This window comes from Elaeis guineensis, chromosome 2 (genome assembly GCF_000442705.2).
Source record: "Elaeis guineensis isolate ETL-2024a chromosome 2, EG11, whole genome shotgun sequence".
NCBI lineage: Eukaryota > Viridiplantae > Streptophyta > Magnoliopsida > Arecales > Arecaceae > Elaeis > Elaeis guineensis.
In genome coordinates this window covers 72,300,279-72,311,258 of record NC_025994.2, presented here as the reverse complement: position 1 = coordinate 72,311,258, position 10,980 = coordinate 72,300,279, and the positions used below count along the sequence as shown (strand labels likewise).

General features: G+C 36.9%; 1 protein-coding gene across 1 annotated transcript; it reads left to right on the top strand.

Moving 5' to 3' along the window:
* Positions 1-725: 725 nt before the first annotated feature.
* On the top strand, positions 726-1,447 carry LOC140855442 (peamaclein-like). Its single transcript, XM_073251323.1, has 2 exons — positions 726-936; positions 1,030-1,447. Exons 1-2 carry the CDS (start codon positions 855-857, stop codon positions 1,221-1,223), a joined length of 276 nt encoding a protein of 91 aa, XP_073107424.1. The 5' UTR covers positions 726-854; the 3' UTR covers positions 1,224-1,447.
* The last annotated feature ends 9,533 nt before the right edge of the window (positions 1,448-10,980 follow it).

The following is a 10,980-nucleotide window of genomic DNA, read 5'->3' as shown; positions in this document are numbered from 1 at the left end:
GTTCTCAACAACTCCGTGATCCTATAGAATCCATTAAACCTGTTCCCTTCCGCAATAACAGCTGGTCTCCTTCTTAAAACTTGTTGCCTTACACAGTAATAAATGCAAACAATGACGGCTGGTATCCATTTAGTTTAAGTCGGATTTGATTTTTTTGGAAGTAAAAAAATGGAGATTGTAGCGGTTACTGTGATAAGTAATAATGAAAATAGCGTTAAGGGCAAATAAAATTTATTTTTTATTGTAGCATTAAGGCTATTGATAGTTGCCATCATTGTTATATAAATGAGATAGCAGATAAGTTTTTTTTTTTTCATATTCTTATTTTTGGTAGGAATAAGGGCTGTTGCCTAAACGCTTACTATGTACGCAGACAATTTGTGTAGGGAGCAAGGTTTGAAATACGATAAGCATTTAAAAATATTAGAATTGGAAAATATTCGCATGATATAATGTGTGCTTCACTGTAATTCCGTAAATAAATCATAAAAAAATGAATAATCTTTTTCTTGTTTGTTTCCAAAAGAGTAACTGGAAGCACCGTTCATCAAAGGGAAAGAAAATAACTTATGTTTTTTATAATTTACAAGGTCTTCGTACTATGGCATGCGTGATACAACGGGATGCCTTGGGAACTGATGCGACCACCGTAATTTTGAACAGCGGTTCCACCGAACGTCTCTTTCATCTCCCTTCAGGAGCCGGCCCACGGGTCATCACTCTTTCACTCCAGTCTCTCACCAAACCCCTACCTCAAACCCTCGGTCTCTTTCTTTCTCTGCTATAAATAGCCACCCCAAACTCCTCCGACTCTTCATCACCTTAAGTTCCTTCTTACGGTCTGAGCAAACGTCATGAAGCCCCTCCACGCTGCCTTAGCCCTTCTACTGATCCTCTTGGCCTCTTCCTATCTCCAAGCCACTATGGCCGGCTCACGTAAACACTAATCTCAGATCTACTTCCTTTTTCTCTCTCATTTTTTTCCTTAGTCGTATTGAGAGTGCTCTTTTATATATGTTTTGGTGCTAGCTTTTTGCGATTCCAAGTGCAAGGTTAGGTGCTCCAAGGCGAGCTATCAGGACCGCTGCCTCAAATACTGCGGGCTGTGCTGCGAGGAGTGCCGCTGCGTGCCTTCTGGGACTTATGGCCACAAGGATGAGTGCCCTTGTTATAGGGACAAGTACACTGGCTTTGGGAAGAAGAGGAGGCCAAAGTGCCCCTAAGCCTCGACCGGGCCCGAACATCTTTTATATGATCTCCTTAGTTTCTTCCACACTCGGCAGTGGTTACTAGTGGGTTGTCATGTTATGGTGCGTCTATAAAAGTTGATATGGTGTGAGAGTGGTGATGGGTGTTTGGAGAAAATAAGATAGAAAGATGATCGGCCAGTTGGGACTGTTTTGTTACATTGTATTTTCCCATATATACTGCTTTTATATTTGCCCTCTGTGATCGCATTGAGAGTTTTGTCATGATGTTCCAACTTTGGATTTTGATGGGTTTCTATTATGTGCCTATATTATTAACCTACCATTAATCTTTGTTTTGCAGCTAGGTTTCAGACTTTCACCACGTAGGCACCAGTTTATAAGCTTGTCTATATTAATTAAACGTATAAATATGTGCGTAATAGACGGTGACATATTATGACGTCCCTAACGTTCTACCATTGGATACAACTGATCGGCAGCCCTGAGTACGGATGCAAATGGGTCATGTTCGATCGAATTTTGAGTGATCCCGAGTGTATTTGATTTTTTGATTGGATTCTAATGTTGGATCTAGATTCAACCTAATAAAAAATTGGATGGGTTTTGTGATAAGAAATTGTTTCAATGGGTTATTTGGATTGGATCCACGTATAATCTGCAACTAATTGAAAAAATTGAATTTGGTTGGAGTTTGATTAGGTTTGATTTGGGTTCCACACAAGTTGTAAGCAGGACCAATTTGGGTTCAACACAAGTTGTAAGTGGGAATTGCTAATAATTTAAATCAAATTCGACGTGACTTATCGAAGTGCTTGGTATGGGCTACGACTGGATCTATTTCTTGCTACAATGTCATCTTTGCTCCAACGTATTCAATTTTCAATGTCATGTTGTCAAGTAGGCTTGCTTGTCGCTCAGTGTCCAATTAAACGAAAGTCTATATTCAAACAGTCTATCTTCAAATAGTTATATGATTTTGTGTGCATTTTTTCTTAGTCTAATAGTGTTTATTGTTAAAAAGCACATTTTACTATTACTATGCAGCAACAAAAAATGAAGAAAATTTAGGAATTTAATTTGAGCATATATAATTTGGATCCTATTGTGCATAAGATCTAAATTAATCCATAAAACTAAATGGGTTGGATAAGAATTTTATCATATACGTTCTGAAAATAGAATATTTCTAATGTTAGAATCAGATCATATTTTATGAATCTTCTAAAATGATTTGATCATAGGGATCTTCTAAAATGGTTTGAAATAGACTTCAGTGGGTCGGGCCGGACTAAAGTGGTTTGCATCTTTAATCCTTCCTATTTCTGAAAAAAAAAAAAAGAAAGAAAGAAAAAAAAAAGGAGGACTATTCGGCAAAATTTATCACAGATTAGCCATCTTAAATGATAGACTGACCCATGCGTCGAGAATAGTTAGCCATCCTGTATTAAATGCCAATCTCCAAAGTAACAGGTTCTCAACATCAACGCGTAGTAACATCACTGTGCGATAGGGGTCGACGCGATCATTAAAGCATCGGTATCTTGTTGAATCTCGGGGGAGTTTGGGTGGCAACTAAGTAGGGCTTGATGTGGTTTGAACATGGTGTTTTTTTTTGGCCACAATGCATGAGTGAATGTGGTTTGGAATTATTTGAGCAATTGAAGTGCATGATGTTGAGTGCAAGAACTCTTTCAGACGGGAACATAAATTCATCTCTTTATATTGTATGCAAGTCATGCATCCAAGCACTCAGTGTTTGGAGCTGATGCTTCAACAATCAAACATCATCTTGCTTTCTCTCTCCTAATTCTTGATTACTATTTAGAGAGCTCAAAGGGAATCAAAGTGGCTGTGCTTCTCATGAAAGAGAGAGTGATAGCACATTTAAAGACAATATTTAGACTGGGTCACGTGAAACAAGAATAAATGTCCCAAGCACGGACATGTTCCAATTTAAACGTTCTGACGCTCGTATTGGCAGCTCATATGGTGCCCGTACGACAGTAGGCTAAGGGTCCCACTCTAAGCCTCTGTCTCACGTGATTTGTTCCCTTGTGAAAGCCAAGGCCTCGGATGCCGGTTGCACTCTTGTGACCAGGCTGCCAACCATAGAGAAAGCCAAAGAGCAAACTGTACGTCCCTTTACAGAGAATCCGAGCCAATTGGAGTACTGGGATCATATGGCTTCCTTTCGTGGCACCGGCATCCTTCTTTCCATTGCCTCACGCACTGGTGGCATGGGGCGTTGCGACTGGTGAATTATTTTCAGGTTACGTAGCTTGCAATAAAGAAAAGCTAAAGTGCTGAAGTGGCACCTCCTGAATGGAAATGTGGCTCACATGATTTACCAACAAACCAAATTTTGAAAGCTTGAGCCGAGCTTCACAGATGAAAAGAAGAAATTAATCTTAAAGTGGTCGAGGGCTTCCACATTGTACATGAGGATTAGTGTTACTCAATGGTCCGGAGCATTCTTCTATCTGGCAAATAAATTGTTATTTATCACTACACAAAATATATACGTGCATGCCTCATCCAACTAAAAAACAAGGAAAAAGGTTTTATGCTTATTGACACATATCTAGACCGGTAAAAAATTGGAATTGGCGAGGCGCATTGGTGTGTCCATATTTTCATGTTGCATACATTTAAGTGTTTAAGTGGATAGGAGAAAATTTAAAATTCAAACTGATCTAAATTGAACTAGAAAATTGGATCGGATTTTTGATTTTGATTTTAAATTTACGATCAATTTTTAAAAATTTTAGATTTTGAACTTGGATTTACATTTAATGTTATAAAATCCAAATCTAATCCAAAATCTAAATTATAGGTCCAAATCAAATTCAATCTATTCTTCTAATTTGGGCTTTTGAATTTTACACATACATATATGTGTGTGTTTCAGATTTAGTTTCTTTTAAATGTTACAGAATTTATTATATTTTGACAATATAATTTTTTTTGAAAATTTAGAACTTATGTTTTTGATATGATACTTGTTATAGCCCAAGACCGATTTAAAAGACCCAAGCCCATTCAAAAAAAAAAAAAAAAAAACAGAGAAAAAATCGGAAAGAAGACTCCCGATAGGAGTCTTCTTCTCCAGCGAGATCCAGGCGAAACGGGAGTCCTAGGACCTCTCGAAGTCCTAGGGCCCTCTATAAAAAGACCTCCCCTTTCTCTAGAAGCCGATCATCGGCCCTCTTCCTCTCTCTTTCTCCCTATTTTTCGATTTGGAGCCACGGACACTCCTCTTGTTCTCGCCGTGATTGCTCGCCGGTGGGGTCACCGGAGGCCGAGGTGAGTTTTCCTTCTCTTTCTCTCTTCCTTCTCCTTCCTCCCGTGCCCTTGTGCGTGACTGCCGGCGACGGGAGTCGCCGATTCTTGGTCGGAAAAGAAACCCCTGTTTTGGCTACTTTTCTTTGAATTTTTTCGGTGCCGGCGATCGCAATCGACCGCCGGCCATGCCTCTCCGTGTCCGGAGGAGTGGCTCCCCTTTGCCACCGGCCTCCACCGTGGCGGCCGCGGCCTGAACGGTCCGGCAAAGGAGGGGACTGCCGGTCCCCTATTTGGCCTGGAAGGAGCCTGAGAGAAGAAGAAGAAAAAAGAGAAAAGAAAAGAAAAGAAAAGAAAAGAAAAAGAAGAAAAAGAAGAAAAAAGAGAAAAGAAAAGAAAAGAAAAGAAAAAGAAGAGAAAGAGAAAAAAAAAAGAAAAGAAAAGAAAAAAAAGAAGAAAAAGAAGAAAAAAGAGAAAAGAAAAGAAAAGAAAAGAAAATAAATAATAATAATAAAAATAATAATAATAATAAAATATATATATATACATATATATATAATAAATAAATAAATAAATAAAAAATGAGAGAGAGAGAGTTTCTCTCTCTTCTCTCTCTTCTTTCAGTCTGAACCCTTACTTTTCTCTCTGGAATTGAACTTTCTCTCTCTACTTTCTTTATCTAGAATTTTCTCTCTCTAGATTGTTTCTCTCTCTTGATGGATTTCTCTCTCTCTAAAGTTATTCCTCTAGGATTAGCATAGTGTAAGGCTTCATTTGATGATTTTGATCGAGTTTAGGGAAGAGTCTGATTTTAAGTGAGGTTTTGATTTGGGACTTGTTTAGATTTAATTTTGAATTAAAATTAATGTAAAAATATAATTTTGGATAATAGGCACGGAAGAATCTCCTAGAAGTTAGTCGATCTATTCATTCAGTGCTCTGTGAAAGGTAAGTAATGAATCATCTTCTCGAGATATTTTATATTTATTCTGAAAATAAATAATTATTCTCTGAAATTATGCATGATTTATGAAACTATGTTTTGAAAGAAAAGTGCTTTTGAAATATTATGGTATGTCGATTATGCACATATTCAGTGAAAAATTATGATATATTATGATACAAAGTGTTTGATAAAGAATCAGATTTATACTCTCAGCCTAACTATGTTTCAGTGGGCCCCGTCAATGGGGATTATTCGTTGGTACTCAGTGGACCCTGCCAGTGGGGGTTGTGCGCTGGTGTTTGTGGACCCTGCCAGTGGGGGTTGTGCGCTGGTATTCTGTGGACCCCGCCAGTGGGGGTTAAATGTTGGTCATAGTCGAGGCTGTTGAGTTACGAGTGTTTTGAATCGAATCGAATTTATTATTATATTATATGTGAATATTTGAAAATATTGGATTTGCATTAAATCAGTATGAAATATATTTTTATGTTTATTTGCAATATTGTTCTTGAAAATTATATAATATCTGAAATATCTAGTTGAGATATTTGTTACTTACTGGGCTGTCTAGCTCATTACCTTTCTTTCTATTTTTCAGATTCAGATAATTAATTTCGAACGTGGGAATAAATATTGGGACAGAGCTTTTAGAGGTGAGATTTAGCATTGTCAACTTCATTGAACTTAGATCTATTGTTTTATTTTTAGTAAAATTTTATTGGATGTAAGATATTTATTTTAATTACTTGAATTAAAGTTGAATAATAATTATTTAAATTTATTCCGCTGTGATGCATTGATATCGTGATGAGATGCCTTGCATGCTTATGGAGAGAGTTTTTCATAAGTATGCGGCGGTTGCCGCGACCCTCTGCTCGCGATCTCGGGCTGGGGGCGTGATAATTAATATGGTATCAGAGCATAAGTGCATAAATTATGACACATAGAATTTGACATAGTATGAGTGTAGGTGGGTAAACATTAGGAATATTGGGACGTTAAAGTATGAGCATCATAATAAATATATCCTAACAAATAGATAAATGAATCTAATAAGGTTTTACTACTACAAGGTTACTATGCCTCTCCGTAGAATGACAAGAACTACTCAAGAAATTGCAAGAGAAACATCACAACCACGGGATGGTAGCACTCCCCATCTGATCAGTGGCACCCCTCAGGAGGAGGGAGTCGTAGATCCTAATGGGAGTACTTCGAGAGCATGTCAAGAACCAGATATGGCTCAGTTAATGCAGACCCTAATCCGAATGGTACAAGCACAATAACAAATACAGCAGCAAATGCTTGAACAACAGTAGATACAACGAGATACACAACAACATCAGCATCCACCACCACAATATGGAGAGCAACCAGTACAACGGAACAACATTTCAGAATTTAAAAAGCTTGCTCCTCCAGCTTTCAAGGGGACTACTGAACCTCTAGAGGCTGATAACTGGATAATAGAGATGGAGAAGGCTTTCGCTGTCCCAGAGTGTCTTGATGAAGAAAAGATTCGATATGCAGCTTATTTACTACAAGAAAAAGTATACAACTGGTGTCAGCGACTACAGCGCAAGTATGAACAAGACGGTGAAATACTTATCTGGGAAAGATTTCGGATTGCATTCTATGATCAGTATTTTCCTCGGAGTATAAGGATCCAGAAAGAGCAAGAGTTTATTTATTTAAAGCAAAAGGGTATGAGTGTGACTGAATATGAAGCAAAATTTATAGAGTTAGTAAAATTTGCTCCGAGATTAGTGGATGGTGAGCAAGAACGTGTTCACAAGTTTGAGATGGGACTGAGAACTGAGATTCGAAAATAAGTGGTTCCATATGAATTGACAACTTATGCAGATGTGGTAAACAAAGCACTGATAATTGAAAGAGAAGTCAATGAAGAACGCATGGAAAGGGAAAGAAAGCAAAGAAAGAGAGCAAAATCAAATGATACACAAGGGCAGAATAATAAAAACATCAAAAGATCAGCTAAGGAAGCAATAGATAATAAGACGCAACAGATTGATGGTGAGCAGTGCTCCAGATGTGGCAAAAATCATGCAGACAAGGATTGCTATTGGAATACAGGTGTTTGTTTCAAATGTGGTCAGATGGATCATAAAATTGCTAGCTGTCCGTTAAATACAGAAAATCAAGTTGGCCAAAGAACTTATGAAGGACAACATAGGGGTGGTGGACAGATTTGTAAAACCCAGGGAAGAGTTTATGCGCTTACTCAACAGAATGCACAGGCTTCCAATACAATGGTGACAGGTATGAAAAATTTCGAGGACGAAATTTCTTTTAGGGGTGAAGAATGTTATAGCCCAAGCCCAAGCCCGATTTAAAAGACCCAAACCCATTCAAAAAAAAAAATAGAGGAAAAATCGGGAAGAAGACTCTCGATAGGAGTCTTCTTCTCCGGCGAGACCCAGGCGAAACGGGAGTCCTAGGACCTCTCGAAGTCCTAGGGCTCTCTATAAAAAGACCTCCCCTTTCCCTAGAAGCCGATCATCGGCCCTCTTCCTCTCTCTTTCTCCCTATTTTTCGATTTGGAGCCACGGACACTCCTCTTGTTCTCGCCGTGATTGCTCGCCGGTGGGGTATCCGGAGGCCAAGGTGAGTTCCCCTTCTCTTCCTCTCTTCCTTCCCCTTCCTCCCGTGCCCTTGTGCGCGGCTGCCGACGACAGGAGTCATCGATTCTTGGTCAGAAAAGAGACCCCTGTTTTGGCCTCTTTTCCTTGGATTTTTCCGGTGCTGGCGATCACAATCGACCGCCGACCATGCCTCTCCGTGACCGGGAGAGTGGCCCCCCTTTGTCGCCGGCCTCCGCCGTGGCGGCCGCGGCCTGAACGGCCCGGCAAAGGAGGGGACTGTCGGTCCCCTGTTCGGCCTGGAAGGAGCCCGAGAGAAGAAGAAGAAAAAAGAGAAAAGAAAAGAAAAGAAAAAGAAGAAAAAGAAGAAAAAGAAGAAAAAAGAGAAAAGAAAAGAAAAGAAAAAAAATAAATAATAATAATAATAATAATAATAATAATAATAATAAAATATATATGTATATACATATATATATATATAATTAATAAATAAATAAATAAAATGAGAGAGAGAGTTTCTCTCTCTTCTTTCAGTCTGAACCCTTACTTTCTCTCTCTGGAATTGAACTTTCTCTCTCTAAAATTTTTTCTTTCTTGGTTGTTTCTCTCTCTTGATGGATTTCTCTCTCTCTAAAGTTATTCCTCTAGGATTAACATAGTGTAAGGCTTCATTTGATGATTTTGATCAAGTTTAGGCAAGAGTCTGATTTTAAGTGAGGTTTTGATTTGGGACTTGTTTAGATTTAATTTTAAATTAAAATTAATGTAAAAATATAATTTTGAATAATAGGCACGAAAAAATCTCCTAGAAGTTAGTCGATCTGTTCATTCAATGCTCCGTGAAAGGTAAGTAATGAATCATCTTCTCGAGATATTTCATATTTATTCTAAAAATAAATAATTATTCTCTAAAATTATGCATGATTTATGAAACTATGTTTTGAAAGAAAAGTGCTTTTGAAATATTATGGTATGTCGATTATGCACACGTTCAGTGAAAAATTATGATATATTATGATACAAAGTGTTTGATACAGAATCGGATTTATGCTCTCAGTCTAACTATGTTTCAGTGGGTCCCGTCAATGGGGATTATTCGTTGGTACTCAGTGGATCCTGCCAGTGGAGGTTGTGCGCTGGTGTTTGTGGACCCTGCTAGTGGGGGTTGTGCACTGGTATTCTGTGGACCCCACCAATGGGGCTTAAACGTTGGTCATAGTCGAGGCTGTTGAGTTACGAGTGTTTTGAATCGAATCAGATTTATTATTATATTATATGTGAATATTTAAAAATATTGGATTTGCATTAAATCAGAATGAAATATATTTTTATGTTTATTTGCAATATTGTTCTTAAAAATTATATAATATCTGAAATATTTAGTTGAGATATTTGTTACTTACTGGCTGTCTAGCTCATTACCTTTCTTTCTATTTTTCAGATTCAGATAATTAATTTCGAGCGTGGGAAGAAATATTGGGACAGAGCTTTTAGAGGCGAGATTTAGCATTGTCAACTTTATTGAACTTAGATCTATTGTTTTATTTTTAGTAAAATTTTATTGGATGTAAGATATTTATTTTAATTACTTGAATTAAAGTTAAATAATAATTATTTGAATTTATTCCGCTGTGATGCATTGATATCGTGATGAGATGCCTTGCATGCTTATGGAGAGAGTTTTTCATAAGTATGCAGCGGTTGCCGCGACCCCCTACTCGCGATCTCGGGCTGGGGGCGTGACAATACTATTATAGCACGATTTGTTAAGATCTTTGGTATTGAAATTTATATTTTTTATTTCTTATCCATTGCTATTATAATATTAGTTGTTAGATATAGGACAATATTATAGAATACCTATAAGTAGTATATATTTTGAATTCATATAACTTTGAATTATGATCCAAATTACAGTCTAATTTATGTAAAAGTCTACAAATTCAGTCCAATCCAATCCAAATTTTTTGGAAAGGATTGGATTGGACTAGTAGAATATTTGGTTCAATTTTGAAGTCAAATTTTTAAATTCAAAAATATTTTAGATTAAAATTAAATTTAGATATAATCAAATCTAATTCAGTCCATTTACATCCCTACATACATCCTAATTAGTTTGGTCGATAAGGATTCTCTCCCATCTTTGCAGCACCTTAATTCTTTTCTTACACGCCCCTTCGTCACGAATGTGTTGAGAGCTGAATGTAAAGGGGCAAAGAATAAAATTATTCAAATAATAATATAATCATAGACACTATAAAAATTTAGTCAAATAAAATTATTTTATAATAATAATAATAAGCTATGTTATTTGTATAATTTTAAGGTGGGCCTTGGGCACCATATCCAGTAATTATCATCTTTTTTCTCTTTTTTTTCTTCAAATAAAATTTTTTATGCACCACAGGTGGTGCAGAACCATACGCATTGCCCATGATGATTGGCTCACATATGAGATTGAAAAAAAAAAAAATTTCGCATGCCGTATCTCGATTCTATGTATGAGTCAATCATCGTAGATGATGTGCACGTTATAAATTTTTTTTTTTTTTAAATAAAAAAAAAAACCATCATACTATGATTGTACATATTTTAATACTTCGGAAATACACTATCCGAGACTCAAAACTTTAACATATAGTTGCTAAATCGAGGGGAGTCCCAATGCAATCTCAACGTCAAAAGCTGTATTGAGGAGGGAAGGCGTAATTACTTTGAATGGCTGCGAAGCAACATTGTTACGTGAGACTAAAATCCAATCTACAATCTTGTTCAATCAATAATGCGGATAGGTTCTAGTGACAAAAACTGAACATGTGGATGCACCGATCCACTCTTTTTTTTTATATAAAATGGATACATCAAATTAAACAAAATATGAATAAATATATCCATGATTATCAGAAATAAAATATTAACTAACTTAACAGAGAGATTAGCTATA